The sequence below is a fragment of the Salvia miltiorrhiza genome, chromosome 4, assembly GCF_028751815.1.
Source record: "Salvia miltiorrhiza cultivar Shanhuang (shh) chromosome 4, IMPLAD_Smil_shh, whole genome shotgun sequence".
NCBI classification, from domain to species: domain Eukaryota; kingdom Viridiplantae; phylum Streptophyta; class Magnoliopsida; order Lamiales; family Lamiaceae; genus Salvia; species Salvia miltiorrhiza.
Window position 1 is genome coordinate 22,151,591 of NC_080390.1, and position 24,864 is coordinate 22,176,454.

At 38.4% G+C, this 24,864-nt stretch overlaps 3 protein-coding genes across 4 annotated transcripts; 1 reads left to right on the forward strand and 2 right to left on the reverse strand.

Annotated features, from left to right (window-relative positions):
- Positions 1 to 7,367: 7,367 nt before the first annotated feature.
- On the reverse strand, positions 7,368 to 8,140 carry LOC131019410 (vacuolar iron transporter homolog 4-like). The gene has a single exon (XM_057947954.1). The coding sequence runs from the start codon at positions 8,080 to 8,082 to the stop codon at positions 7,456 to 7,458; it is 627 nt and encodes a 208-aa protein (XP_057803937.1). The 5' UTR covers positions 8,083 to 8,140; the 3' UTR covers positions 7,368 to 7,455.
- Positions 8,141 to 16,181: 8,041 nt separating this feature from the next.
- Positions 16,182 to 17,735, reverse strand: LOC131019411 (lysine--tRNA ligase, chloroplastic/mitochondrial-like). 2 transcript variants are annotated; one of them, XR_009100250.1, is made up of 5 exons: positions 17,297 to 17,735; positions 17,134 to 17,202; positions 16,723 to 16,835; positions 16,506 to 16,597; positions 16,182 to 16,373 (listed from the first exon to the last, which is right to left on the reverse strand). XR_009100250.1 is itself a non-coding variant. In XM_057947955.1 (5 exons), coding segments are annotated over exons 1-5 (318 nt in total). In that variant the 5' UTR covers positions 17,345 to 17,735; the 3' UTR covers positions 16,182 to 16,372. The 2 variants fall into 2 exon arrangements, 1 of the variants encoding a protein (XP_057803938.1); XM_057947955.1 differs by having other exon boundaries at positions 16,728 to 16,835.
- Positions 17,736 to 23,288: 5,553 nt separating this feature from the next.
- LOC131019412 (vacuolar iron transporter homolog 4-like) lies at positions 23,289 to 24,258 on the forward strand. Its single transcript, XM_057947956.1, has one exon. The coding sequence runs from the start codon at positions 23,386 to 23,388 to the stop codon at positions 24,016 to 24,018; it is 633 nt and encodes a 210-aa protein (XP_057803939.1). The 5' UTR covers positions 23,289 to 23,385; the 3' UTR covers positions 24,019 to 24,258.
- The last annotated feature ends 606 nt before the right edge of the window (positions 24,259 to 24,864 follow it).

The following is a 24,864-nucleotide window of genomic DNA, read 5'->3' on the forward strand; positions in this document are numbered from 1 at the left end:
CGCATTTCCTGGAGCTGTGTAGCACGGTGAAGATGAATGGTGTCCCCGATGACATTATCCGTCTTCGTCTTTTTCCCTTCTCACTGCGGGATAAGACGAAGTCGTGGTATCATACGCTGCAGCTGGGAGAAAATATCGTGTGGGAGGATTTGGCACATGCATTCCTACGCAAGTTTCATCCGCCTGGACTTACGTTGAAACTGAAGATGGACATCGTGCAGTTTCAACAGTACGATGGAGAAAAGCTAGCGGAGAGTTGTAAGAGGTATCAAGAGAAGTTGAGAAAGTGCCCAAGCCACGGATTTGATGAAGGCACGCTCATTATCATGTTCTACAATGCTTGTGGAGAGCGTACAAGAATGCATTTGGACACAGCTGCAGGAGGTTCTCTGCTTCAGAAAGGCAGTTCAGAGGCTTGGAACATCATAGAGAGTATGGCTGCTACAAGCTACCAATGGCCAGTAGAAAGAGTACAATTGAAGAGGGTGGCAGCTGCTTCCAGTTCTGATCCTATGGCAGCAATGGTTACTCAACAGGCAGCGATGGCTACACAGCTGGCAGAGCTGACTACAAAAATTGGTGCGTTGAATGTTGGACGTCATGAGCAAGCTGTGATAGACCCATTAGGCATGGAAGATGTCAATTATGTGAATGGCAGAAATTATGGGAATTCCAGCGAGGACAGCCAGGAATGCATGGCAGAGGTCAACAATTTCAGCAGGGTCAGCAGCAATTCCAGCCAGGAGCACGCCCGCATCCTAACCTTTCTTACGGCAATCCGAACAATGCTTTGCAGCCTCCACCTGAATTTTCTGTATCTAGCGGAGGAGTTATAAATGAGCCGAAGAAAGTATCACTGGAGGATATGATGCAGCAGATGTTAACAGAGATGTCTATCATGAAGACAACTGTTAATACAAGGATGACCAATTTGGAGTCTCAAGTGGGTCATATTGGAAATAATTTTTCAGCACTTTCCAAGCAAGTACAGATGTTGGAGACTCAAGTTGGTCAGATGGCCAACCAAGCAGCTGCGCAGCACACACCAGGAAAGTTTCCTAGCAACACTGAAATCAATCCTAAAAATCAGTGTAATGCGATTCTTCTAAGGAGCGGGACTCAATATCAAAATCATACAGAGCAGCGGGATCATCCAGAGCAGCGAGACGACAGGAATGGCAAGGGAAAAGGTGTCGAGATTGTTGAGGAGGATGATTTGGAGACGATTGTATGCAATATGCCGCCTACTTCTAAGGCGTCGAGTTCCTCTGCTGTTAAGAAGCCTATTCCTACTCCTATGTTTCCCAGGCCAGAGTACAAGCCTGTAGCACCCTTCCCGAATAGCCTAGCAAAGCCAAAGATGGATCAGAAGTTAGCCAAGTTCATGGAGATGTTTTCAAAGCTTCACATCAACATTCCTTTACTTGATGCTTTGAGAGATATGCCAGGCTATGCCAAGTTCCTCAAGGATGCAGTCTCCAACAAGAAGAAGTTGGGGAAATATGAGACGATTAATCTTTCCGAGGAATGCAGTGCAGTGCTACAAAGGAAGCTACCATTGAAGCAAAAGGATCCTGGCAGCTTTACCATCGCTTGTATGATGGGAGGACAGAATTTCTCTCGTGCTCTTTGTGATTTAGGGGCTAGCATCAATTTGATGCCTCTCTCTATTTTCAACCGGTTGGAGATTGGAGATATCAAGCCTACCTCTATTGCATTGCAGATGGCAGATCGTTCCATCACATATCCCAAGGGAATTGTGGAGGATGTCCTAGTGCAGGTGGAGCAGTTTATTTTTCCTGCAGATTTCGTAGTCTTGGACATGCCGGAGGACAAGAATACTCCATTGATCTTAGGACGTCCGTTCCTAGCTACCGGCCGTGCTCTTATTGATGTGCAGGATGGAGATCTCACATATAGAGTCAATGATGAAAAATTGACTCTATCTATCTATGATGCTATGAGAAAACCAGCCGAGCCACCGCTGGATGAGTGCAACATGATCGACTCTCTGATAGCTTTTCCTGCAGCTGTAGAGGATCCTTTGGAGGAGTGTATCACACAGAAACCTCCACCAAAGGAAGTTCCCCAGAATGAAGTGATTAATTTGGCTGACAGTTTTCTAGCAAATTTGGAGGATGAAGAGGTTGAGAAGAATGAGCCCCCCAAGTTTGAAGCCAAGAAAAAAACTCTAAAACCAAAAGAAGTTCTGACTTTTGAGAAGTGTTTGTTTTTGGAGTATGATGGGGGGTCTTTGAAAACCCATACCCCCAAGAAGAAGAAAGTGAAATTCCGGATTTTTCGGAATAAGAATGAAAAAGGGGCAATGCTTGTGGAGGATGTCCGAGCCAAGATAAGTGTTTTGGTGGAGAGGGCACCCAAGAGTAGAAAAACCTTCCAATGGTTAGAATGCTGTTTCCGACCTCCATGAGTTTTTGAGGTATCGTCGAGCTCTAGACGTTAAATTAAGCACTTGTTGGGAGGTAACCCAACCTTTTTCTTTGTTTTGTTTTCCTTTCGTTTAGTTTCTTTTTGTTTCTTTGTTTTCTTTGTTTAGTGCAGTGTTGAGCTTGGAAGATGCGGGAACTTGCGCCTTGTTCATACCACCACCATGGAGCATGTGTTTCTGTGAGTAGTGACACACATATCATCATCCCTCCAAACTTATTTTCTGTGACAGGCAAATCTAAGATTGATACTAACATTATTGAAATATCTCTTGTTTGGCAGATGTACCAGTCCAGATGGGAGAAACTCAATACCAGAAAAGGAATCAATCCGGGATACTGCCGGGTTGATGTTAGAGGAAAATATCCTCGCATCTGGATGACCACCGGAGCCAATCCTCAGGAGGTCAAAGAATGGTATGAATTTGGGGCGCTAGCCTCAGTTTATACTACATCGCCAGCATTCAGCGAAATTAAGGGTCTACCAAGGTGGATCCAAGAAACAGTCTATGATGCTTGGTCGAACAACCAGTCCCTTAACCGGGGAGACGCCCTGGCTTTATATTTTCTCAGTGCAGCTCCAGAACCTGCAAGGAAAGGGAATCATGAAGCTTTTCATTTTATTAAGCTTCGGAGACCCGACACGGAGGCCTTAAACAGAATTAAGGCACCAGATCATCAGATCTCCATCGTCACCACTTTTACGGAGGATCAAATCTCCACAAGACGCGCATGGGGACTATGGGTCTGTCTCACGGAGATGGACAAAGTAAAGTACCAATTCAAGTTCTCTCATAATGCAGGACTTGGATCTTTCTTGTTAAATTCTATGACAGGAAAAACCACGAGTTTCGCAGAGAAGGCCTTCAAAGAAAAAAGGCAGACTCTTTGGCATAACAAAGTGGCGGGAAGCAAAGAAACCCGACACAAGTTCTGCAACATGGCTCATTTAGGCCATTGGGTAGATCACATCTGCGCGGAGTGTCCCACGCAGAAGGAACCGAAGTTCGGAAAAGGCTTCTTTCCAAAGCCTAACAAGAAGAAGTTCCGGTCCGACGAGTATGATGAGCACAAGACTCCACGTGGACGAGCACCTCGGGCACCAAAAAAGTAAGATGCCCGACAAAGAAAAGGGAGTCATGTGACTCAAGACAGGAGGACCACCCACTAAAAGAAAAACGACAAAAGTGGGTGGATGAAGACTAGTTACCCACTAAAGATGGAAGTGGGTAATCCTACAGAAGTTCCACTCACCAAAAGCAGAAGAATAAGATGAGGGGAAGAAAAGTAGCTGGGCCACACCAACAATTATCATAAAACATAAAAAGAAGGTTCAGCTCCATGTGAAGGCACTAACTAGTGTCGGCAATTATGGCCGACAAAAGAAGGTGGCAGTCACAATCCAAGTTAGCTGGCCACGATGAAGAATCCAAGGCCAACCACCAAGCAATTATAGAGGATATCAAACCTCTATAAAAGGGCGAGCTCTGGAGAGAAGAGATCATCGAAAAATTCACAACCATCTCACACAACACACTCTCTCTCTAGAAAAATTATCTTTGTATTTTAAATTTTCCGTTTTCAAAGTTTTTCAGTTTTAGTTTTTAGTTTTTTTATTTTATGTATACAAGTATTTAGCTACTAATGAGTAGCTAAAACAAGTTAGTCTCCTCCCTTAGGGAGATTATTATGAAATAAATTAAGTATTTTATAATTCCTCATTAAACACTTTGTTTTCGCCCAACTTTTCGATTTAGTAAAAATATTTTCTTTCATTTATCAACAAAAGTATTCGACGTCGGAACACAGTGAAGGAGGAAGGTTGCAACCATCTCTTGCGAGTGCGTGGTTGGACGAGAGCCTGGAGGGCGGAAGGTCCATAAAACGCGACGAGAACTGACTCCTGAAGGTGACCATTCGGCGAAAGGTATAATGTTGATTTATGTTTAGAATTATTTTGAAGTGTTACGGAAGCATGTTGGGCCTGATATTACTGTATGCATGTATTAATTAAGCATGATTTTAGACGAAGGGCTATTTGGTCATTTGATTGGCTTTTGGTTACTAAAGTCCTACTTTAAACCTTGTGGCTATATAAGTCTTTAACTATGTGAGTTTGGCTAAATGTGTCTTTTTCCCTAAAAATAATGACGATAGTTGTCACATTTAATTAACTATAGTCAACGAATCACGCGCGCACACATAAAGAGACGAAAGCAACATGAAACCAATTAAAATATCTCTTCTATTGCCATCTAAGAGCATCTGCAACGCTCTACTCGATGGGTTACTCGAGTAGAGCGTTGCACTCGTGTAGGGGCGTTGCGGCGGGGGGGGGGGTTACTCGAGCCATACTCAAGTGCTCGTGTAGCACTCGAGCAGAGTGGCACGCGCTCAAATAAAAAAAATTATTAACTTTAAATTTCAAAAATGGCAACGGCTATTTTGCTTTTTTTTTTATCCAACGGCTAAAATAGCCATTTGGCTTTTTTTTTTCTCTTTTCTCTCTATAAATACTACTTCTCCCTCCCTCATTGATCACAATCCACTCCTTCTACCTCCTTCTTCTTCCTTCAATTTTTGTTAAAAAATCCCATCTTTGTTCTTCCAAAAATGGCGGAACCCCAGCATGATTCTTCGCCTGATTCCGACGATGTAGCTGAAAGGTTCATGGAGTGGGTAGAGTTGCAGAAACAAGTGCTTGCTCCATACTCCTCCCAACCGGCGCCAGAGCTGGCGTGTGGCAAACGTCCCCGATCATACGTACATCGTGATCGTGAGGAGGTCATGTACGTCTTATGCAAGACTACTTCAACGACAATCCGACGTACGGTCCTACTTTTTTTCGGCGTCGTTTTCGAATGCAGAAGGAGCTGTTCTTGCGCATTGTCGATCCTATTCAAGGTGAAGATACTTTCTTCCATATGAGCACTGATGCACTCGGTCGAGACTCTCTCTCTCCTTTGCAGAAATACACATCGGCTATCCGTCAATTAGCCACCGGGGTTAGTGCGGATGTTTTCGACGTGTATCTCAAAGTCGCCGACTCCACCGGGCGTGTATGCCTCAAGAAGTTCTGCAGGGCAGTCATCCGGGCTTTCGGAGCCTATTACCTGCGCCATCCAACACCCACAGACGTCCAACACCTCCTTCATATGCACGAGGCGCGACACGGTTTTCCTGGGATGCTCGGGAGCTTAGACTGTATACATTGGGCGTGGAAGAACTGCCTAAAGGCGTGGCACGGCACCTACACACGCGGTGATCAGGGAAAGTCCACCTTGATATTGGAGGCCGTTGCATCCCACGATTTGTGGATTTGGCACGCCTTCTTCAGCGTCGCTGGTTCGAACAACGACATCAATGTGCTGAATTAGTCGCTTCTCTTCTCCGACGTGTTAGGAGGAACGGCGGCGCCGGTGGTCTTTCATGCCAACCAGCGCGAATACCGGATGGGCTACTACTTGTGTGACGGCACGGAAGGATGTCGAACGCGCCTTCGGGGTCCTTCAGGCTCGGTGGAGAATCATTCGTAGTCCGGCGCGCAACTGGTACGTACATCACCTCAAGGACATCATGTTGTGTTGCATCATTCTCCACAACATGATTGTGGAGCACAAAGGTGAAGCGGCTCTCAATTGGAGAGATGAAGACGGGGCGTCTAGCAGCACTTCGACGGAGAGTGCTCGACAAACACCAGTGTCCTTCGAGGACTACGTGCGAAGAGATTCAATTCTTCGAGATAGACATCTACATGCTCAGCTCCGAAATGATTTGGTGGAGCACCTTTGGGCACATTTCGGACCTCTAGGGCCAGAGTAGTTAATTTTTAGGAATTGTTTTTATTTTATTAAAGTTTTATGTAATATTTAGGATTTTATAATTAATGCAATTTAAATTTGAAATAAATTGTGTTATTAAATTTGAGCAATTAAATTTAAATGAAAAGCATAAAAATCAAAACTAAAAAAATCTAGTAGGCTATCAAGTAACCCCAATGCAGCACTACTTACTCAATGTGGTCCCCCACTATCAAGTAGGCTATCAAGCAAGCCCATTGCGAATGCTCTAAGTAATATCACATCTTATATTGCATTCGTGGATGATTGACATTAAGCATTTATAATTAGAATTTGTATAAAGAAAATATATATACAGTATAATATCTAATATAGGGATGGCAATCTACCCGCGGGTAACGGATATCCGCGAAAACCCGAACCTATTAGGGTGTGTTTGGATACCATTTGATATCCACGGATAGTTTCGTGGTTGCAATTCACTATCCATTTAGTTCGTGGGTATGGGTTTGGATACTTACTATCCATACCCGCGAAACTCGTTTACCCGCGAAAAATACCCGCCAATTACCCATCAAATATCCACAAAAAAATCCATAAAATATGGGCTTTGAATATATATTTTGAGATTATGGGCTAGCATATTATATCTTAGAATAGGCCCAAACAGAAACTGAACTAAGGCCCAAATTCTAATAGTCTAATTTAAATTTGAATTTTGTTGAGCAATTATAGAATTTTGTTGGATTTTATATTTTACTTGATGAATTTGAATTTAAACATTGTTCTTTGTGGATTTCAACATATGGATTGAACTATTTTATTTGTGTTGATTTTTTTTGTCTATTAAATTTGTTGTAAATTTATATTTAAATTTTGTTTCGTGAGTATCCGGTGGATAATAGGTGGCGGGTATCCGGCGAATAGCGGGTGACGGATACCCGTCGGATAGCGGGTTTGTGGATACCCGACGGGTAGCGGGTATCCGCGGGTAGCGGGTTTGGATACCATTTGATATCCATGGATAGTTTCGTGGTTAAAAACCACTATCCATTTAGTTCGTGGGTATGGGTATGGATAGTCACTATCCGTACCCGTCGTACCCGATTGTCATCCCTAATCTAATAATCTTAAACTTTTATCCTTGCCATATGTCTTTCATTTATATCTGCAATACATAATGTCAAACAAATTGATAATAGAATATCTTAAATGCATAAACCACTAGTCCCAAGTAACTTAGTGAGACCAAACGTGATGGCCATGGCCATCCATCCTCCCACCACCACCCTACCACAAGAGCTCACCACCTTGGTCCCCCCCAGCGCGGCCCCGGCGCCGCCAGACGCAGCCAGCCCCAAGGTGGCCGCCGCCACCACCACCCCTAGCCGGACATTATGGTTAGTTATGAATGCAGCTGCAAGTAACGGTAGAATAGCTCCAAACGAGAAGGCGAGAGCCGATGCCATGGCAGCCTGCAAAGGGTTAGGACGCCTTTCCCTTTCCCTCTCTCCATTTTCAGCCATTCCTTTCTCTCTCTTCATCTCCATGTCGAGCTGTGAGTAAACAGAGACGAATTCGCCGACCGCCATGCTGCACGCGCCGGCTAAGAGTCCGGCAAAGCCGGTGAGGATCATGGCTTTGACATCGTCTCTAATGGCTCCTATTCCCATCATGAGTGATGCGACGGAGAGCAGGCCGTCGTCAGCTCCGAGCACTGCGGCTCGGAGCCACTGCGCCCTTCCGGCGTAATCGATTTCTTCTTCCGTTTGAGGGAGATTGGTCCTCGCGTTTTGTCTTAGGTACAGAATGTGGAGGTGGTTTGGGGTAGCCATTAATTGAGGCTAAGTTAATTTGCGAGTAGAAATGGTTAATAATTGATTGCTAGTTTGTGGAATGCATACTTGGAAAGCATGATATATATAGAGGAAGAACACTCAAGAAGCATTTAAGTGATAGGAACATAGGATAGATGATAGAATATAAATTGAGTATTTGAAGAGTAAGATTCTCAAACATGTAAATTGAAAATTAATCTATTCGTCAAAGTAAAATAATTTAAATTTTAAATTTATGTTATTACATTAATTGATTGTTTGTCTTAATAATAATATGAATATGACATAATAAATATTAATAATAAAATAATATAAATGTTCAAACCAATTTAAAATTTATATACTGTGTATTAAAAATGATTTAACTACTATTTCTCATCTCATAAGTCCCATACAATAATACAATCGCTAATTACTTGAATTCATTAAATTTATAGAATATATAACTAATCAAATATAAATTGCTACAATGGTTAGGTATTCACCTTCATTCAAGTTCAAATTTACTATTTATTTGGCCAAATTAAATTGAAGAAACACCTTAATTTTAAATTGATTAAAATATAGATGAAGTGTCATGAAAAATCAATGCGAGATTCAAATTATATAATTTTATTTATTTAATTTTAGGGGTTTAATTGTACTATCATTTTATTTAGATGTACAGAATGTATTCTTTTTATTTGAGTTTTTCATTGATGGAGTCTAATGAAAAATCGATGTAAGATTTAATTTGCTTTATTTTATCTAGAATATTATTTTTTAGAATTACAATAAGTATCTAATATATCATCAAATAAGCAACCTGCACGCAGGCCACAACTCTACACCACACAATGTGGGAAAACAACCGTACGCAAGTGGAACCACTACCCACACAAAAGTGGGAATATTACTCAGATATTATTGTTTTGATTGCTTTAAAATATAATAAAAAATACTAATTCATATAAGAACTATTTGTATTTATTTTTAGATGTCACACCCCAATTCTTGAAACAACAATCATAACTGGGGTACGACTAAATCATCTAAATGAACAAGGGAGAATCCTTATAAAATCCGAATAAAATGGATAACAATTGGGCTTAGCCCCTTTGGATGAAGAAAGATAGGTATTCAAGTGATACGAATCAATCAACAAACATAATAACTTCAAGATCACAAATTTAGTTTCATGCTTCAAATAACCAACTCATAGAGTGAAATACTTGAGAATTTATAGTCTCGGCTCAACAAAAGATGTCGTTTAAAGTCACAACATAAAGGTCTTAAGTTAAGGAAACAAAAGACAGATACTGGCTAGTTCTACAGCGGAAGTCAAAATAAGGAGTTGAACTCTAGCTTTAGCTCGTCCCGTCATCACCTATCGTTAACTTGAAAAATATTTGAAAATATTTGGGCTAAGTACTAATGTACTTAGTGGGCTGCAACTTTAAAACATTTCATAACCTGTAAGAGCAGTTTATCCAATCTTACTGACATGACTTAGAAGGTTTTGAAGTGAAATAACTTCTAAGCATGTTAAAACATTTCATAATATACTTAATTATTTTGCGCGCGTTTGCACACTCCATTCTGTTACTCGCTGTGATTCCGGACCATTTAGTCACCGACGGATCTCTGTCTCCCGCTGACTTGAACTGAGGGCGTAACCCAGCCAAGTAAAATAAACCTCGAAAATTAATCCAGACAGGCCTATCATGAACTATGCTCCGGAACACATCCCGTCGAGCACCTTTATAACGCCTCTGGTTAGTGCCCGATGGAGATCAACCCACCGAGACAGCTAACAAGTGTACACAATTCTCAAACAACGTATTAAGTCATAAGAGAACCTCAATTGATTAACTATGCGAGCCTTAAACATGGTAGAGTGCACAAAAATATTTATTTGATAAACAGTTTGTATTTCATGAAACATTTAAGCTCATTAGCTCAATTATACATTTGGAAAATAAGCCCACCTGTTTAGGCAAAGCCTGTCGTTTAACCTTATCTCTGAATCGGAATAGCAGTGCTAATCCTCCTGATGTTCAAGGCCTACAAGAAATCTATTCTTAATAGGCCTCTTAAATCTAAACTCAAGTCATGGTGAAGTGCTTAACATTCTATGATTAACTTAGCCAGGTTTTCAAAATTTAAAGGATAAATAATTGAAAACAATTCTCTTGAGTTAAGAACACCAACAATATTCTTACTCGACTTTCTTTTGTAATTGGAATTATAAATAACCAATTAAATCATGATGCAATGCATGACTCATTTCATACTCAAGCATATAATAAGTGTTTACTTAAAATATGCACAAGCCCAAATAATAATAAAGGCAGTCCAAGGCGAGATCGCCGCCTCTCCCCCCTTTCTCTGCTCTGTTCTACTATACTCTGCTCTACTCAGCTCTGGTCTCTCAGCTCTGGTCTCCAGCTCTGGTCTCCCAGCTCTGCTATCCAGCTCTGGTCTCCCAGCTCTGCTCTACAGCTCTGGTCTCCCAGCTCTGCTATCCAGCTCTGGTCTCTCAGCTTTGCTCTACAGCTCTGGCATCCCAGCTCTGCTACCCAGCTCTGGTCTGCTCTGCCCCTCTCTACTCTGCTCTGCCCCTCTCGCTCTGCTATGCTCACCGGTACACCTCACGCCGATCACCTCCTTGGCAACGGCGAAGAGCCGTCACCTCCCTCTGTTTATCCGGCGACCGCAGCAAGCCACGGCCGCTACCCTCACTCTCATCTCCTCCAGATCTGACGGAAACGCAACCTACAGGCCACGCCTCCGCCGAGCCCCAGATCTCCAATTGAGCCACCACCGCCACCGATCTCCCTCTCTTTCTCTACCCCTGATTCTCTCTCACTCCGGCGACAAACGACGAGGTCGCCGCCGACAGCAACAACCCCTCCGACTCGGCACCTCAGACCCGACGCAGAACAAAACCAACTTAAAACTCTACCTTTCTTCTTTTTCTTTTAACACAGACATCCTTTGTATGCAAGCATATACACATAAACAGAGTATATGCACATGTGTTTTTGAAATATCGATCTGTTCAAACATGATATATGAACTGGACTCGGAATGAAATGGAGAAATCTCAAAGTTTGAGAAGAACTTACCTATGGTTGCTGCGCACTTCAGGGATGAAGAAAGAGCTTTGCGAGAAGCTTAGAGTTGCAAGAGAATTTCCAAATGGATCGGCTGAATTGTTGAAGAAGGGGAGATGATTGGCTTCTTTAAGGAGTAAAAAGGTAACTGGGACGTGGATGGACCCTCTCCACACTCCCTAAATCATCATGATATTTTGCTAATTGTAATTAGCAAAATATCTAGGGAATTAGTCATTGTTTGGGCTCAATGGATTTAATTTGTGGGCTGAAATGGACTTCATCTTCTATACTTAATATATAGAATATTTCACATACTCATATTTAAATTAATATGCAATGCACAAGAATTTAAATGACTTAAATTTACAAATACTTTTTGTAAATCATCTTTGTTGGAATTAAAATAAATTCTTTTTCTCAATCCGGCGTGAATCATCTTAAATCTAAGTTCAAAATTATTCTAAACTTAGCTCGAGGAAATGGGGTATTACATTAGATTTATGAATAAGGTTAATCATACAACAAAATCTATTACCCATGCTTGTCTGAATTTGATTATCTTGTATCATTGTACCAGTATGGATCTGTGACCCGTGAGGGTGGCGATCTATATATTGTTGTCAAAGAAGTCCTTACTCTTTTTTTATTCTTGAATTCTTGAAAATGAAGTTTAGAAACAATTGGAGGCTCCATTAATATGAAGATATTGTCTCTAAATCTAAATATTAGAGCACATAAAAAATATAAAATCAATATTATTATTAAATTAAAATTTTATTAAAAGAGAAAGAACAAAAGAAACCCTTGAAAGCACAACGAGCAAACTAAGGGCCGAGCCTCGTTAAAACCCTTCTAAGGCAAACCCGCGAGGGAAAATCCTTAGAAGGGAAAAAGAGTACTCGTTAAAAAGAAAAAAGTGCAAGGAAGCGGAGGTGAGACGACTTCAAAGGCTCCGGCCTAACCATCACCCCTAAATCGCTCGGCTTCCCAACACAGACAAAAGGAACGAAAACAATGCAAGAAATAAAAATGCCAACAAAGGAAACAACCCCGCGCCATAAAAGCCAACACGCACGAACAAAGCGCAGCCGGGAAATAGGAGATAGTACTCCGAGATTCAGCATATCAACGACGGAAGCCACTGAATCCCACCAAAAAACCGACCCCAAGAAATGAGGCCAAAACCCAACGGAGTCCGACCAGCATCGCCCCCGAGCCGAGCTCACCCAAACCCGGAAAGGCTCAACTGACACTCCAACCCTCACAACACCAGACCAACGCCAGCCAACATCCGACCCCAGCAGCCTCATCACCCATGCCACACCCAACTCTGAAACGAACTGAGCAAAACCAAAACCACCCAGCCTCAACCAAGTGCCTGCCAGATGTTCGATAAAAAACCAAACCCAAAAGACACACTCCAACTGCTCGCCAAAACACAGCTAACAAAGCGCAGTCGGGAAATAGGAGATAGCACTCCGAGATTCAGCATATCAACGACGGAAGCCACTGAATCCCACCAAAAAACCGACCCCGAAAGACGGGGCCGAAAACCAGCGGAGTCCGACCAGCAACGCCCCCGAGCCGAGCTCACCCAAACCCGGAAAGGCTCAACTGACACTCCATCCCTCACAACACCAGACCAACGCCGGCCAACATCCGACCCCAGCAGCTTCATCACCCACGCCACACCCAGCTCTGAAACGAACTGAGCACGTCCAAAATCACCCAGCCTCAACCAAGCGCCTACCAAGTGTTCGGTAAAAATCCAACCCCAAAAAACACGCCCCAACTGCTCGTTCAAACGACCGCACGCCAACCCCAAAAAACATAAAATCAATATAACATGGAATGAAGAAGTAGAATAATCTCGGTGTAATTAGATATTCGTTCAAACACCACGGGTGTATATATATAGTGTGATTATATATATTTCCATAATTATTTGACGTAATTTATGCAATTATATAAGGAATGTTTTAAGTAATGACACAATTATATATATTTCTATAATTATTTGACGTAACATGATGCAATTATATAAGGAATGTTTTAAGTAATGACACAATTTGACATCATCCTATATGCATATATGTAATAATTAATTGACGTTAATAATGGGGAATTAATGATGAATCAAATAGTATATACTTATGTCATATTAATTATTATTAAAAATGAATAAAATGTAGAATTTAGAAAAAGGAGAATGCAAGAGTATGGAGAAGCCACCTAGGATAGAGAAAGAAGGAGATGAGTGGAATATGTATCCTATTTAATAATAGATAGATAGATTCCAACCATTTATTAAAACTCATACTTTCTAACCCACTACATTTTTAGTGAATTGATCAGGAGTATATGAGAGCTTGCACCATATATTTGATTACTTACCCTTTTTGTAGCTTTGAATATTTCATTGTCCACCTTGAGTAACTTTATATTGAGTCTGGTTTTGAGATAGTCATTTTGAACAGTAAAACATAATATTTGGTCACCCATCTAAAAAGTACAAATTTTGGTTATTTTTTAGGTTTTAAGACTGTTTTGCCCTTAATTAGGGCGGATCGCATTCGGATTTGCACGCGAGTTAGGTACACTGCACTATTAGTACCTATAGTGATACATGAATAGTACTAGTAACCATAAGAGATAGTATATAGCACTAATGACACTAATTAATATGGCCATAAGTATCATTCGTGCAGCACTACATAAGAGAGATATATGGCACTAATGGCACTAATATGACCATAAGTACCATTCATGCAGCACTCTAAATGGATAATCTAAACCCTACATGGAAGTGTTCAAAATGGTCAAACGATTGCAACCATCTACATAATATCAACACACAAGTATATAACAGTAATGGCACTAATATGACCATAAGTACCCTTCGTGCAGCACTCTACATAAGAGAGAGTATATGGCACTAATGACACTAATATGACCATAAGTACTATTCGTGCAGCACTACATAAGAGAGAGTACATGACACTAATATGGCGAGTCAGGGGATTTTTTAGGACAGTAACTTATGTTGATTTGGAAATTAGGACAAAAACTTTTTGACTTGTAAAAATAGGACACTAATTTTTTTTAGAGTAAAATAGGACACTAATTAATAAGCGTCGTAAAAATAGGACATTTCTCGGCCGAGAATTGACCTGCGGGTGCAACACTTATTAATTAGTGTCCTATTTTACTCTAAAAAAAATTAGTGTCCTATTTTTACAAGTCCGAAAGTTTTTGTCCTAATTTCCAAATCAACCTAAGTTACTGTTCTAAAAAACTCTCGAACTCCTAATATAGCCATAAGTACCATTCGTGCAGCACTCTACATAAGAGAATGTATAATATCAGCACAAGTATATGGCACTAATTGCACTAATATGGCCATAAGTACCGTACATGCAACACAAATACAGAAACAACAGCAATAGAATGAAGAAATCATGATGTGAAGAAGATGAAGCAGATGAAACAAACAAACAAACAAAATCTCGTACCAAACCTAGTTGGATCACTGCAGATTCGTCGAAAAGCGGCGAGAGAGAGAGAGGGGGGGAGAATCGCCTCTCTTTGTTGACGGGGGCGAGAAAGAGAAAGTAGGAGAGGAGAATAACGTGTATGGCATGGCTACGAAATTGTAATCGAAGAGAAAGTGGGGGGGGAGAATCGGATCTCTTCGTCGACGGGAGCGAGAGAGAGAGAGAGAGAGAGAAGGGAGGAAAGCTAGAAAGGAGAATCACGTGTACTGTACTGCATGGATTAAGAGGTTAGAATTCTACCGAGTTGGACTAGGTCTAACAGGTAAAAGGGTATATTAGGCGAACCGCCTAATAAATGGTCAGATTTTGTGTTTTTTAGATTATGGACCAAAATTTGTATTTACTTCTTCAAAATGGCCGTGCGGGTACATATTCTCCTTTAATTTATATTTATGCGTGTATGTTTTCAAAGGAGGATTATAAAAACAGGGGGAGTGTGCTCTCCACACAAATTAAATTAAATTAAATTAAAGTAGCTAGACAAATATAATTAAATTATTTATAAATTAAATTAAAGTAGCTAGACAAATATAATTAGATTATTTATATATGGAAGTGTGCCTTCCACACACAAAACGCATATACTTACTCAAATTCCTTTTTTCCACTTCAACAAAAATACAAAATCCATGTAGGTTTATTAATTTAAGTTAGGTTTGATTGATTCCTTTCCCATATAATGCCAAATCAACCAAGTCAAACCGTGGTCTCAAACGGAAAAGTAGAAGAAATCCTAAAAGTTAGGAAACTAAACTATCCCTGCAGACACTACTAGAAAAACGCTCATAGATAACGGATTTTATCCGTTATCTATGAGCAAAAAAAGCGTTGTGTATAGTGGTGTTATCTATTCTATACGTCATAGACAACGGTTTCAAAACCGTTATGTATAGTAGCATAGATAACGGTACGATGTGTCATACATAACAGTACGCATCCGTTATCTATAACGGTTATACATAACGGTTTTTCACCGTTATGTATTAACATTTTTCCGTTATGTATTAATTTTTTTTTTATTTTTTTTTATCATAGTTAACAGTTTTTTGCACTTTTTATAACGGTTTTTACCGTTATCTTTGATAGAATACATAACGGTTTTTCACCGTTATGTATTAAGATTTTTCCGTTATGTATTTTTTTTTTTTTTTATCATAGTTAACAGTTTTTTGCACTTTTTATAATGGTTTTTACCGTTATCTTTGATAGAATACATAACGGTTTTTTGCACTTTTTATAACGATTTTTTGCACTTTTTATAACGATTTTTGCAATTTTTATAACGATTTTAACCGTTATCTTTAATTAGAATACATAACGATTTTTTGCACCTTTTATAACAGTTTTTTTGCACTTTATATAATTGTAGTATATTTTTAAATTTTGCAATTTTTATAAAACGACAAAATGATAAAATCAACGATAACAATATTATATATCATCCAAAAAATTCATACATTATTATACAAATGAACCAAATATCAAGTATACATCATCATTGCATATTCCGATTCAAAATTGAAAATACCAACTACCTTATAGCTAAAACAAAAATCTATCATACTACGTATTCTAGCACTAAGTCCTCAAGAACTAGTTGCTCTTTCCTGAAATCCTTCTTCCTCATGAAAGTACTCTGCAATAGAGATTTAGTGAAAAATGAAGAATGACCGTTACCTTCAGAATACATTCAGAATTATTAAAGTGCATCAACAATCTTGAAGCACCAGAGGGGTAACCAAAAATCACCATCAAGAAAATACTTTACCAAATGGTGGTGAATTCAGGATTATGACGAGTTGAAAGGCCTTCATTCCGGAAAATCCTTCCTATTTCATATACTTTTTCAAATCCACCAACCTGTCAATGTCAATCAAAGATGACTTATGACATGTTAATTGACAATGTTGTGATGACTAAGAAGAAGAATGGGGATGAAACCAAGCATTGGATACAATAGGAGAGTCAATATCTTCTGAACAAACCTCACCAGCATTCTCTTTAAATGGAGCTCAGTTGCGATTCGTAGATACATATCTTGCCCAAGAGAGTTATGGTATGTAATGAAAGGCCTAGCTTCAGCACCACCAGCTGCGCCCTATACACAAAATCAGCAAAGAACAAAATGTAGATTTTAAGCAAACTTGAATGGAATGCATTTAGTGATGTGCTAAACAAACTTTATTTCTCCTCAAAACTCTCTTGGAAGAAAATAAAAGAGTACCAAAAAGATGTTTAAAACAAAAAAAGTTACTAGGAAGTACAAAATGAAAATTATAGGGAGAAAATGGGAGGGAAGGGGAAGAGAGATGAGTAGAAACGAAAAAAAATCAGAAAAATAATTAATGAAGACATATATATGTATGTGACACCACTATTGCATGAATTCTTAATACCTGCAGAACTGGAGTTTCAACTTCAATAAAACCAGCAGATTCTACTGTCTTCCGTATTTCTGATATTATCTACTCGGAGAAGGCTAAAGTTAGCACCTCACCAGGTGGAATTAGAAAACCATGCACATGGAAATCAGATAGAGAGAACAGAAGGAAAGATAACCTTAGCTCTTTTCCTAAATACATCAGCTACCTCAGGATTGGCAATCATATCTACATACCCTCAAGAAAAGAAACCAGGATTGAGTATCCATAAGCAAGATATCAGCAACAATCGTTAGAGTTAGGGATATGCAGATTTCTCCAACACCTAATTTGTAGACTATAAAAATAGAAGGTGGCTGCATGCTGAAGAATAGTATTTAGAGTTAGTTACCTTTACAAGAAGAAAGAATAATATGGGGAAATTATTGTGGTACCATTCCTATACTTTGTAATTACATCATAAATGGCAGAAAAAAAATACAAGATGACATGAAGGAAAACATTTTGTCAGAATACCAAAACAAGAATAATTAAGAAAAACAAAACTACCATGATATGTGAGTGAACAAACACAGTGGATAATATAGTAAGCACAAACTACAAGGCATTTTCATGGGCAACAGATAGGATCAAAGTGCATCAACTTACACTGTGAAGGTCAATACCATTTAAAAGTTTTACCTGCAAACAAACATAGATAGCAGACACATTAATACTTCTTGCATCTAACCATTGCCCTCCTCTCAATAACTACAAATAGCTATAGCATGCAATCTCAAAACAAACACTAAAAACATTAGAACCAAAAAGCAAGTAGATGTATGCACAACAAAATGCAAGTCAAGGATGATAATTACATCGGCAGGCTGCAAAAGAGGCCTGAGGGAGCCACTCAACAGAGCCTCTAGTGCCGCAGATAGAATGTCTAAACTACCCTTCCTCCGTTCAACTGATTCCTGCTCAGTCCCCGTTCCACATAAGCTGTCTGATTCGAAAGGGATCGGACTGAATACAGTCCCCTGCAATTACTCCATTTCTAAACAGAATCAGTAGTATATCATGTCACATAGCAAGAAGTGGAGGAACCAACTATATTCATCACTCCAATTGCAATCATCTCCTTGTTTCCATCAACCTGGTAGTTCTTCAATGCAGCAAAGGTTCTTCCAACTGCAATTCCATCATATTGCTTGGGTTCAGTCGGCAGTTGAAGATACTTCCAAGTCATCCTCTACATATATCATGAGTACTAATGATTTTAAAGTTATAAATAATAAATTGAAACTGAATGAACAATTGACATAGCTATGTCATAATGATGAAGAGCAGAGCATATTATTACACCATAGAATCCTAAGGTCTACAAGCCCTAAATCTTGTTGATGAACTCATGAAGAGCAGATACAAGATATGTTCGAATTTTCCAACTAAATGGACCAACTGACATCAGATGAAGCAGCACATCCTTAAGACTGTAAAATCCTAAAGCATAAAAATACCTTAGGACCAGGACAGAGAAAAATATTTGCTAACAAGAGGAAAAGGTAAATAAAAACAAAGAAAGCAATTCCTCAATATATAAATGATTTGATGCAGAGAAACAATATAGCTCACAACCATAACCCCACATAGTTAGGGTTCATCCAAACCAACAATCACAACCTCAGATTCCAAATAAACAAAAATCAAAGAGTGATAGAACCAAAAATTATCTTAGCTGGATCGAGAGAAACTAGGGCTCGATCTGTGAGCAGAGGAAGGACTTTAGCGGTGTTGCGATCTCCGACCAAGGGAGACACGGCGGCGTCAAGCCAGGGCGGCGACCGGCGATTTCAGACAGAGAAGCTAGGGCTCGACTTCTTCCCTTCAATTGTGCGCTTCCTGTGAGGGATTAGAAAGGGAAACCGAGACGAAGAGAAAAAGAGGGAAAGAACGGCGAAAATCAGTCGCCAGATTTTACAGAAGCAGCGCCGGAGTTTCAGAGAATGATACATCAGCGGCGGCGGCTCGGACCGCTGCTGTTCGCAGAAGAGAAAGGGATAAAGGGCCTCAGCGGCGAGGATGGTGGCGAGGACGGCGGCGCGAACAGCTACGCGGCGGCGAGGACGATGGAGAATGGCGGCGAGGATGGGGGCTGGCGGCGACAGTAGCCGCCTGGTTTGAAGGGAGTAAGGCGGTGGCTAAGAGAAAAGGAAGAAGAGAGAACGGTGATAGAGAGAGAGTGGATTGGCTGGGTGTATTAGGAAATTAGGGTTTTAATTTTTAATAATATTATTAAAATTAAAAATAAATACTATAAAAGTAATACATAACAGTATTGAGGCGCTCATATATAACGGTTAAAATAACCGTTATAAAAGATGGTCATAGATAACGGTGGCACAACGGTTTTGTAATACCATTATGTATGCAACTAATAGATAACGCAAAAACATAACGCATTTGTTCAAACCGTTATCTATGCATTTAGACAACACTACATAGATAACGGATTTTCGCAAAACCGTTATCTATTCCTAAAAGTGCGCTCATACATAACGGTTTTTGAAAAAAACCGTTATCTATTCACTGTTATGTATGTAAACTTTTGTAGTAGTGAGATATATATGAGGATTGTTTTTTTTTATGAGTTAGGAAACTAAACTATCCCTGCAGATATATATGAGGATTGTTTTTTTTTATGAAATATATGAGGATTGTTAACAGAAATAATACATATGAATAACTGATCAATGGAAGTCTTGCTCAAAAATTGTTACCAGCCAGCATGATTTTGAGTTGTGATCTAGACATCTTATTAAGAATCTTTTAAATTAATTTGAAAATTCCTAGTACCAAATTTTAGAAATTCTAACATTACCTTTAACACAAAAATTTGAGTACAACCGGGTGTACCGTACGTACAACCGGGTTGACCCGCACCTAAAATAGTGTTATTTATACGGTTCAGGTCAGGATACAGATTCAGGTCAAGGTGTGGGTCAAGGTCTAAGTGAGGGTGCAACCCAGTTGTACGGTTGTACCCAAGACCTCCTCTACGTTTAAAATTTTCGATATGATCATGTTAATTACTTTTATTTAATCGGAATCTCTAGTTTGAGGAAAATTTTGAAAATAATCAAAATTCATGTAATTATTTATCGAAATTTTATAAAATATAGAAAAAATAAAATTTACTAATACTAACAGAGATGATGTGCGTTCGCACATAAAAATGAATTATTTCAATGAATTAATTTTTATGAGTGTAAATTTATATTTTTATTTCATTTTATAGCAACATTTATCATTATAACGTATTTTTTTTAACCGATTATTAGTTAATATTTTACAGGTTTAATGTTATAGAACTCATAAAATTAAAATGAAAAATCATTTAAATTTAGTATAAAAAATAATTTTAATTAATTAAACATCACCTAATTTTGTCGTCATTTTATAGGTTTATTTAATAAGGTTCAATTTTACATAATTAATTTTAACTCCAAAGATTCTAGCAAACTTAAACTTCTAATAAAACTATTCAATAATACTTTGTATTGTAATTCTAAATTATTAAATTTACATAATAAAAGTAGTAATTTATATATATGATGAAGAGTCCTAATGGACACTACTACTTAAATAACAATTAAAATATAAAAGATAAAGCATAATATATTTTTAGATATATTATATGTATAATATATTAAATTACACCGTTAACTTTAAATTAAGTATATACGAGGGATATGATAGGTAAATCAAATTTTGCAAAACAAAAAGGTATAGAGTTATAAACTTACCAACAATATATTAATTTATCGTTCCTATGATCTTATCTATTTAAAAACTTATGTTATCACCCATCAAATTTGATAATTAGAAATTGAAAGTATAGTATGGCCCAACTAACTAGTGGATTGTTTAATTTACTTATACCCAAATCACTCAGACACAATCATATTTTCGTTCTACTTAATTATTAGTATCATTCTTAATATATTACGCGAACTAAATTAATTTGTTAAGACAGCTCTCTCTTGCAATGACCTAACTTAGAAAAAAAATTACAAAGTTTTTTCCGAAGTGGAGGAAATAATCCAATTTGTTGAACCAATCAGCTTTGTGCACCATCTCATGAATTCATTTAAGTACATATAAGTGTGTGGAGTGCACACTCCCTTAAATAATTTAAAGCCATAATTTCCCACACTTCTGTGGATAGCACACTCCTCCTATTTTAATAATCTCATTTGTGGACATGCTTTGTTTCGTAGCTATCCATCTTTAAAGGCGACAACAATACAATAGCATAGCTTTTTATTTTGTATTGCGTCAAATATCTATATAATTTCATGGAAAGAAATAATAATAATAATAATAATAATAATAATAATAATAATAATAATAATCATCATCATCATCATCATCATCATCATAAAACTATTCCTGAAATTTAGTTTAATTAGTTCACAAAATCTCCTGTACACTCGAATGTACCTGAGTTCACCCGTATCCAGATCCTGACCCGCATGTTAATTCAAACTCGTATCCCGACTTAAATAGTGTAAATGACATTAATCAGTTATACAAATGACACTGCTTATAATTGATACTATTCAATTATATAAATGACACTCAATATTATAATGTTATTTAAAATATTATATATAGTGTCATTTATAATCTTATAATGTCAATTACAAGAAGTGTCATTTATATTTCTGAATAGTGTCAATTATACACAGTGTCATTTACAATGTTATAGTGTCATTTATATGCAGTGTCATTTGTATAACATAATAGTGTCAATTACAGACAGTGTCATTTGTATAATCGAATAGTGTCATTTATACGATTTGAGTCAAAATGCGAATTTGGATTAGGATACGAGTCAGGATATGAGTACGAGTCAATCCGAGTGTACGGTACACTCGGGTGTACCCAACACCACCTCTAATTAGTTAGATTATTCACTTAATTTGTGTAAATTCCTCTCGAGACACTACAAACATTATCTATATTAATTTATCGGCGGGTAATAGCAACTTTAACTAAAAATTCTGCATACGGACTTCCAAAATTGTATAAAAATTACCAAATTTGTAATTTAATCTGATTTTTGCTAAAGAGGCCGGATTTTCGCCAAATTAAAAAAATGACATAGTGCTACTGACTAAATTATAATTTTGTAGACCAACTTAATTTCATTATAGTCTGTATGATTTTCTAGGCCTATAACCTATCGAAGTTTTTGAAACTAGCTAGAGACCAAAATTTCATAGATAGTGTTGCACAAGACAACTATCTATATTAATTAAATACAAAGCGTGGAGTGGGACAATGGATTCGAATTTCACAAATGCTCCTGCCACTTTTTAATATTTTAAGGATGCGTTTTTGTAAATTTATTATGAGAAAAGAAGAGATACATAAATTTCATTCTTTAAGTCATTTTTTTTCTCTCATTTTCTATAAAATAGAATTTGACCCTTACTCATTCTTCAGCATTACAAATGAAGGATAATATTATCCCTCCATTCATAATGTGATAATATTATTCCTCATTTGTAGTGAAAATGAGGAATGAGTAAGAGTTAAATTTTATTTTGTAGGAAATGAGGGAAAAGAAAAGAAGGATTTAAATGATGAAATTTTGTTTATCTCTTTTTTTTTCTACGATAAATTTACAATCAAAGAAAACGCAACCTAAGTGTAATATCAACTTGTATTAATTTTTATGTGATTTGCAATTTGCATGCTTGCATATATAATAGGGGAGTTTTTGTTAGTGCACACCAAATTTATTATTCTCACCAAATACAATACATGTGTGAGTTTTGGATACAACTGGGTGTACCGTACAGTCAGATTGCACCCTCACTTAGACCCTGATCCGTATTCTGATCCAAACTCATATCTTGATCCGAATAATAAATAACACTATTGTAGGTAGTACCCAAGTTTTTGTTTACATATGTGTCGCCAAGTATGTAGACCTAGAAAAGGTAGATATATTTAATTACGACTAGAGTTATGATAAATACACTACCCTAATTTATTTTCGCTACACCCCTTTAAACTTGCACTAACGTCGTCTCTTTCTCTCTCTTATTATTATTATTTTTTTAATTTGGAGTTAATATCGTCTCTAATTAATACTTGTCTTTCCTCTATAAATACCTCTTTAGTTCTTGTTTCCTGGTGTATCAATTGAAGCTAGCAAATCCATACCATCTCTACTTGCAAATAATTAACTAAACCCTAATATCTCTCTAACCTTCCATGGCTGCTCCAAACCAGCTCCAAATCGTGATCCCTAAAGAAAATGGCGCCGTTCCCAAAATGGAGGAAGAAATCGACTACTTCGAGAGGGCACAGTGGCTGCGAGCGGCAGTGCTCGGAGCCAACGACGGGCTGGTGACCATCGCATCACTGATTTTGGGCGTGGGAGCCCTCAAACACGATGCGAGGGCCATAATCCTCACCGGCTTCGCCGGACTTTTTGCCGGCGCGTGCAGCATGGCCATCGGTGAGTTTGTGTCGGTGTACACGCAGCTGGACATAGAGAAGGGCCAGATGAAGAGAGAGAAAGGAATGGGTGAGGATGAGTCGGAGAAGGAGAAGGAGAGGCTTCCGAACCCTTGGCAGGCAGCGGCGGCTTCGGCCCTCGCGTTCTCTTTGGGAGCTGTTGTGCCGCTGCTTGCTGCCGCGTTCATAACCGATCACAGGGTGAGGGTGGGGGTGGTGGTGGCGGCCACCACCTTGGGGCTGCTGGGGTTCGGAGGCGCCGGGGCGGTGCTGGGGAGGACTAAGGTGGTGAGGGCATGTGTTAGGGTGGTGGTGGGTGGGTGGATGGCCATGGCTATCACATTTGGTCTCACTAAGTTGCTAGGCTCCAGTGGATTTGGAATGTGAGCTCTAATGCTTGTATCATGTGTGTCTGAATGGAGCGTCCCCTTCATTATCTATCCTTCTTTTGCATGGAAGGTATTATTGTGTAGTATTAATAGCATGCAACAAAATGTGCATTGGCATGAAACGTAAACTAGTTTTCATGCAACAAACGTTTTGTTGGGAAATAAACTTTCACTAAGCTTGTATCTATCAGCTCGATTTGACACGCATGTGTGAACCTATGAAGTTTTATTTATCGTAGTTTTCTGTTTCTCCACTTCTAACTGATTAGTGTTGTACTGTGTGATGCATTGTATAAATATATAATACTCCTATAATTTTTTTTATATACACAAAGTGTTAATCCATAAACTAATTATTAAAGAATAATATTGAAAGATAAATTACAATAAATTGTACTAAATATTACTCCCTCCGTCCACGAAATGAGTACCTATATTTCCTTTTTCGTCCGTCCACGAAATGAGTACCCATTTCCCTTTTTGGCAAGTGTACCCCACACAACCCTTTAATTAATACTCTCAAAAAGTGGGACCCTTAAACTATTCACACTACACTCCATACATTTCTTAAAACCCGTGCCGTCCACAAATGGGTACTCATTTCGTGGACGGAGGGAGTATATTTTAAATATTACATCATAAGTTGATTAACCAATAATGATTTAATTAATCCGAGTATTGTAGCTCATTAGTATTCTTTTATTTGTAATAGTGGGTGATCCGGTTATAAATTTAAATCCCTTCACATTTCAATTAAAAAAAAAGATTTAATCAAGCACATAAATATATAAACAATTGTATAATCTAATTGAGTCGTACTATTAAATAACTGACCAAGATGAAT

What these genes read in the sequence shown, in the direction of transcription:
- LOC131019410 (XM_057947954.1), bottom strand. Translation starts at nt 8,082, where the DNA reads ATGGCTACCCCAAACCACCTCCACATTCTGTACCTAAGACAAAACGCG.
- LOC131019411 (XM_057947955.1), bottom strand. Translation starts at nt 17,344, where the DNA reads ATGATTGCCAATCCTGAGGTAGCTGATGTATTTAGGAAAAGAGCTAAG. An exon ending in TATTTAGGAAAAGAGCTAAG is followed by an intron (nt 17,203 to 17,296) that starts GTTATCTTTCCT and finishes TTCTCCGAGTAG; the next exon opens with ATAATATCAGAAATACGGAA. An exon ending in TCCATTTAAAGAGAATGCTG is followed by an intron (nt 16,598 to 16,727) that starts GTGAGGTTTGTT and finishes TGACATTGACAG; the next exon opens with GTTGGTGGATTTGAAAAAGT.
- LOC131019412 (XM_057947956.1), top strand. Translation starts at nt 23,386, where the DNA reads ATGGCTGCTCCAAACCAGCTCCAAATCGTGATCCCTAAAGAAAATGGC.